Source organism: Myotis lucifugus, unplaced genomic scaffold (genome assembly GCF_000147115.1).
Source record: "Myotis lucifugus unplaced genomic scaffold, Myoluc2.0 scaffold_256, whole genome shotgun sequence".
Taxonomy (NCBI): Eukaryota; Metazoa; Chordata; class Mammalia; order Chiroptera; family Vespertilionidae; genus Myotis; species Myotis lucifugus.
The window spans coordinates 1,699,474-1,706,292 of NW_005871304.1; the positions used below are offsets into that span (position 1 = coordinate 1,699,474).

The window sequence follows — 6,819 nt, forward strand, 5'->3', positions numbered from 1 at the left end:
CCGATGGTGACAAAGCTGTTCCTTACCTTACGCCAGACCCTCCCTTGCTTTGCCTGTCACCTGGGGATGCCACATCCGCCGGGCAGCTGTGTTAGGAGAGTGGTTATCCAACGTAGTGGTTAGAAGTGTTGGTATCAGAGGGAGACACAGCTGGGTTATTAGCTGGTGGCTCTACCACTCCTGGCTGGTGATCCTGGGTGAGTTAAGGCAACATCCGCGTCTCAGGAATGTTAATAACGCCAGGGCCTACTTCCTGGGAGGGGGCTGGAGGGGAATGAGGTGGGGTGTGGACATTGCCCGTGCAAAGGCTGTTCATGTCTGTGCTGCCCACCTCTGCGAAGTACAGACCCTCAGGGCAGGATAGTGAGTTGGTCAGAGCATGGGCTCTGGAATCACACTGCGGGGATTCCATGTACTAGCTGTGCAGCCTGAGAGAAGTTGCCCAACCTCTCTGTGCTCCAGGTGCCTCACTCGTAAGAGGGGACCGATCACCATTTCATCGGGTCATTGTGAGGATTCGGTGAGTTAAGTGCCCAGAAGAGTGGGTGGCACATGGGAAGCACTCAGAAACTGGCCGCACACCCAAAGGAGTAAATGAAGATAATTTAATGAAGAGACTATTTACAGACACGTGAGCAAGCCAGCAAGGTCAAGGGAAGCACCCCAGTATCCCACAGAGGGCCGGCATACCTCCAGGCCGGAGGGGCAGAGGTGGGACAGTTATGGACCAGAAGAGACAGGGCTTTATGGTGCGGTCCTCCTGACAAGAGCTGTGGCCTTCAACAGAGGCCGTGGTGTCTGGTGGGAGGGGCCCAGGGGGTAAAAACCCCAGTGCGTCTCTCTTCTCACCCCCTCCGGTCTTCTGCTGGTGTCTTTCGTTAGATAAACCCAACCGGAAGCCGGAGGGCAAGGTTGCTGCTGATACGGTCCACGCAGGGCACCCTCCCAGGGCACAGAGCAGGGTGGAGGGTGAGTGGACCTGGAGGAGTGAATGGAAGATACCCAACAAAGCTATTTTTATTATTAGGTTGGACCATTTGATGCTGCCCCCGTACAATGGTATTGCCGTGTAAAAACAGCACATTAATATGCTTAACCAAAGATTATATTGTTTGCACTGACAATCAATAGAGAAGGGTGGTCGGAAGGCTCATTGATACACGACTCAGGTCTGAGTCCTTGAATAGTCCACCTGCTCCCAGTGTGATCTTGACAAACCCCAGGGCCTCAGTTTTCTCATCTGTGAAATGGGAATGCTCCTCAGATGAGAGGATGGGGACTGCTGTCATTTAAAAAAAGGAATAAGTGCCACTAGGTGAGTCCCTGCTCTGAATACAGATGCTCCTTGATGTAATAATGGGGTTACTTCCCCCCAATAAACAGATTTATTTGGAAATATTGTACATTGAAAATGCATTTGGTACACCTAACCAAACATCATATCTTAGCCTAGCCCACCTTGAATGTGCTCAGGACACTTATGCTAGCCTCCGGTTGGGCAAAATCATCTAAACAAAGCCTGTTTTATAATAAAGTATTGGTCTCATATAATTTAGTATTGTATCGCTTTGGAACCATTTATACCAATAAAAGGGTAACATGCTAATTAGACCGGATGTCCTTCCGTACAAAGCCATGGTGGCGGGGCCAAGGCAGAGGCAGTTAGGGGTGATCAGGCCAGCAGGCAGGCGAGCAGTTAGGAGCCAGCAGTCCCGGATTGCAAGAGGGATGTCCAACTGCCCACAGGGATCGGGCCTAAACTGGCAGTCGGACATCCCCCAAGGGGTCCCAGATTACAGAGGGTGCAGGCCGGGCTGAGGGACAACCCCCCTCCTGTGCACAAATTTTGTGCATCAGGCCTCTAGTCATAAAATTTAAAAAAATCGTAAGTCAAACCATTGTAAGTTGGGGACTGTCTGTATTTTGTCCTTAAGGGAAGGATGAGGATGAAACTTGGGGTTTCCATGGCATGACAAGATTTAGGGCTGTAGGCGAGTCCGTTCCAGCTGGATTTTAATCCGAATGAGTTTCATTGCAACCTGGGCCTAAGTGGCAGCCAGGGGCCATTAAGCGAAACGACGTGTTTTAATACGCAGACCTGCCTAATCACATTTCCCTGTTTGGGGCCGTGTGTCTGTGCACGCACGCACGAATGCAGAAACCCGTCCCGAGCTTTCCTCTCCTCCCTCCTCGCCGGGCCGTGGCTGAGGCCAAGATAAGCTCGGTTAACAGCACAACAAAGGCAGGTTTCTGCTTTATCAAGGAATCAGGTAATTGGCTGGGCTGTGCAGGGAGCCCCGGAGGCTGCGCTGTTAACAGCGTCCGCCTCTGCGGTTGCTACTGTGGCATTTGGGTTTATAGACTCAGGGCTCGGAGGGATCCATAATCCAGGGGAAGAAGGAATTATTAATCATAACACAAATCAATGATAGCTTCCACTTGACCAGGGGTATTTTGTGCCAGGCCCTGGATCCGGGGCTTCCTGTCCATTATCTTACTCCATCCTCACAGGAATTCTATTTTGACATGGAGCCTATCGCCCCCACTCTACAGATGAGGTCAGGGAGGTGCATATACTTGTCAGGCTGAATGGCTTGACCCCCAAACCTGTCCCCTAAGCTGTCCCGCTGAACCGACTGCTAAAAGCATGTGGTCTTGGCTTCCGGGTCTTTAAGTGGAAGGAGGGATTGTCTGCGTGGAAAGTGCTGGGGACACTACGCACTGTGGTTGTTGAGCGCAGTAACGAGTTCATCGCTGCCCCCCCTCTATTTTCAGTCCTCTTTCCCCCTCCTCCCTGCCCTCCCATCACCCCAGGCTCCATCCTCATGGTTTCTCTGCTCCCTAAACATTCCTGTCCACTGATGCCTCTGAGCCTTGTTCCTCAGTTCCCCTCATCCTTCCCTCCATCCTTCATGTCTTGCACACTCCAGCTCATCCTTCAAGAGCCAGCCCCGATTTCCCTCATCTGGGAAGACTCCCCTGACCCCTCCCCTAGGCAGAGCCATTCCATCACCTGTTTGTTCCCATGGCATTTTGTACATTAACAAAACAAAGCCTTTTCTGGACACACACGTGCGCGCCCGCGCGCGCGCGCACACACACACACACACACACACACACACACACACTTTTTTTTAGAAAAGGCAGAGAAATTAATCTTTATTTTTAATTACTGCCAGCTCTCTCATCCTGACTTTAAATGCTGCCACCTCATTTGTCTTATTAAGTATTTAGTTTTGCTTTTAATTAGTGCTGCTTGTTGTCGCTGAATTTTAATAGTCGGTGCAGGGTCTCAGCAGGCCTCGGTGTGGATGTTTCACAAGTGACTCCTGTCCTCCTGCAAGGCCCGGGCGTGGGTGGCTGAGCCTCTGAGGTGGCGGGAGGGGCTACAGGGAGCGGCTGAAGGCTGGTGTACTTTTTTCCGGGCCTCAACCAATCCTGGTGGAAGTTAGATCCAAGGTAACTGATCGATGAAGACACAGAGAGTTCAGGAGGGTTGCGATGCAGAAATTCAATTTAAATTTGACTTAAGGAAGGAGGGGGCGGGAAGGAATATACTGGCTCATGGTATCCAAGAAGGCCCTAATAGATTCAGGCAAGGCTAGATCCAGCATTCCAGCTCATCATCGGGCACCAGTCTTCCTCCATCTCTCAGCTCCACTTCCATCCTTTGGCAAGTCTTTCCCACGTGGTGGCCGTGGTGGCAAAGGTCACCAGGATCAGCCCCAGGCTTCTGTGCTTTGAGCTTAACAACACCAATGGGAAGAGGGTGCTTCTAGCTTACGGAGCATGTGCCCACCCCAGGGCCTTTGCACTTGCTTCCCCGCTGCCTGGAATGCTCCGCCTCAGAGAGCCCTTCTGACCACCTATTTAAAGTCAGTCATCCCTCTCCATCACCAGTCCCTTTTCCCTGTTTTATTTATCTTTAAAGTGCACATCATCGGCTGGTATGTCTTATATTTGACCTGTTTGGTTGTCTGTCTTCCTGCTGGAAGGCTGAGTAACAAGGTAACAGGTGTTTGTTTTAATGCTGTATCCCCAGTGCCTAGAATGTGTCTGGCATCTAGTAGTAGATGTTCTATTAAAAAAATGGTTTTTTGGTTAATCCTCACCCAAGGATATTTTTTCCATTGATTTTTAGAGAGAGTGGAAGGGAGGAGAGATATATAGAGAGACGCATCTATGTGAGGGAGACACATTGATTGGTTGCCTTCTGCACCTGCCCCAACTGGGGCAGGGATCGAGCCTGCAACCAAGGTAGGTGCCCTTGTCCGGAATCGCACCCTCAACCCTTCAGTCCGAGGGCCGGTGCTCTAACCACTGAGCGACCGACTAGGGTTATAAATACTTTTTGTTTCTTCCCGTTTCTCAAGAGAAGCTGGCAATCTGTATTTTTCAGTTAGATCCTGATGGTGTACTTTTGAAAGCATTGGCTTAACTTCACTTTTAAAAAACACTGCATGGGCCAAGCAAAACCTGCTTTCAGCCTGGATCCTGTTGTGGACCCGCAACCACCCCCATTTGAGGCCCTTTGTGTAAGCTCACCCCCCACACACACCCCGTCAGATAGTCTGAGTGAGTTTTCCCAGATCCCTAACTGAGCAGTGATGGGCTGGGCTCAGGGGAGGGAGGGAGGGACAGGGACAGCGACAGAGATGGAAGTGTGTGCGCACCGTCCAGCTGGCGGCTGCCTGTTCTGCTGCAAAGCATCTGGTTTAATTCTAAGACTGTGGGGTGGGGGTGGGGGGCGGGGGGGGGCGAGGCTGACTGTGGCATTGAACTCCACGCAGACCGCTGAGCTCACACAGGTCCCCTGCAGCACCCCAAGCCTCACCTAAAGCCCGGCCCCGTCCCGCTCCGCCCCCGTGAGGGGAGCTGCGATACCTGCTGTGACTGGGAGTTAAATGTGTTTCAAGAGTTGTTTTCAGTTCAGCTAAAACCTGCTGAGATTCTGGGATGGAGGCAGGGTTCCTCAGCAAACAGCACTGAAGGAGAAGTAGGCAGAACAAAATGGAAAGGGGAAGGAAGGGGGGCTTTGACTCTGGCTTTTCGGGGTGTGGGATGGGGCCTCCGAGGCAGTTTAAGACGCAGGGTGGTGTCAAGGTTAGCGCCAAGCGGTGGAGGTGGGCAGAGCAGGAGCCAGGACTGGCTCTGCCACTTACCGGAGGACGGATTGAGTGCCCACTGCTCTCACTGAGCTCTGCGACGTACTGAGGGTTTATTGAGCATCGACTATAGATCATACTCAGGACTGGCTGCAAAGTGAACATGCAAGGCCCCATGCCCAAAAATTACTAAGAATTTCAAGGCAATGACAGCAGAGCATTGAGCCAAATGCGGGCCCATCTAGCACAGGGTCCTTCTGTGTCCCCTCCCAACTTCTCACCTGTTCAGCTTCTCCGGGAACAAGGCTGTGCTGTGACCAGACCTTCAGGGAAATTGGAGGGGCCCTGGGAACACGGCCCCTACCCTTGCTGGGCACGTGACCTTGACTCAGTGAGTGAGAAGAATGTGGGGTCAAGGGCGGGATCTTCAGCTCCGATCCATTCCTGCAGGAGGGAGCTGGGACCTCCAGCAGGAACTTCCCTCTGGGGCCTGAGGCTCCCCCTCAGGGAAGAGGACAAGCTGGGTGAGGTCCGTCCTCTCTGTGTCCCGAGTGCTGGGCACGGAGCAGGGCCTTGGGAACGGAGACGCGGCTGAAGCACTGGGTGACGGCCTCTGTGGTGACTGTGTTCCAGGCGCACGGGACATCTGCCATGACCGACACCGTGGTCAGCAGCGGCTCCAGCCGCTGGGTGTGTCCCAGCGACCGGCCCCTTCAATCCAAGTAAGTCCCGGGTGGTCTTGGGAGTGGCTGGTTCTGGGTCGGTGCGGGCCTGGGATTTGGGCTCACCAGGGAGGACGGGAAGAGCAAGCAAAGACCTGGAGTCCCTCCCGGGCAGGGGCAAAGGAACCCGGTGGGAGTTTTGTCATGGGAACTTCCCTGCTGATTTTCCTGCTTTTTAAAAATATATATGTAGAATTGTCTTAGTTTTTTAAAAATTGATTTTTTTACAGAGAGGGAGAGAGGGAGGGAGAGAGACATCAATTTGTTGTTTCACTGTGTATGCGTTCATTGGTTGATTTTTGCATGTGCCCTGACCGGGGATCCAACCCGCAACCTTTGCGTATCTGGACAATGCTCTAATCAACTGAGCTACCGGGCCAAGGCCGGGCATGTCATGCTAAACTTCCACCAGAAATACACCTACTCTCCCAAGCCCTTCCCATGATGCCCCCTTGGGCCCAGACTTATTTTGCAGAAAATATTCTACCCACCAAACAGCGTGTCTCTGGAAGATAAACAGTTGCCCGAAGGGTGGACGGGGTAACATTTATTTTATTTCTGAAATGTCAGTTCATTAAAATCCCATGCATCCGACAGTTTACTTCCGTCGGTACAAGGCCAGACAATTTGCTTTACGCTGAGAGGAGAGTGATCCCGACAGCCTGGATGCAGTTTCATTAGCAGTGCGCCCGGGCTGCCGGGAAACAGCTTGGCATTCTCCGTGCACATGGCCGGCCGGCTCGCTCCTGCATGTCCTTGGGATATTAAAATTGTTTTCCCGCCCTAACCGGTTTGGCTCAGTGGATAGAGCATCAGCCTACGGACTCAAGGGCCCCGGGTTTGATTCCGGTCAAGGGCACGTACCTTGGTTGCGGGCACATCCCAGTGGGGGGTGTGCAGGAGGCAGCTGATCAATGTTTCTCTCTCATCGATGTTTCTAACTCTCTATCTCTCTCCCTTCCTCTCTGTAAAAAATCAATAAAATATATATA

The 6,819-nt window shown here is 52.2% G+C and overlaps 1 protein-coding gene across 2 annotated transcripts in view; it reads left to right on the plus strand.

Moving 5' to 3' along the window:
• The first annotated feature begins 5,756 nt into the window (after nt 1–5,756).
• Nucleotides 5,757–6,819, plus strand: part of RPH3A (rabphilin 3A) — a 45,004-nt gene continuing 43,941 nt past the window's right edge. For both annotated transcript variants that reach the window (XM_023762682.1, XM_023762681.1), the window contains exon 1: nt 5,757–5,827. In XM_023762682.1, coding sequence (XP_023618450.1) covers nt 5,757–5,827 — 71 coding nt within the window. The remainder of the gene's footprint in view (nt 5,828–6,819) is intronic.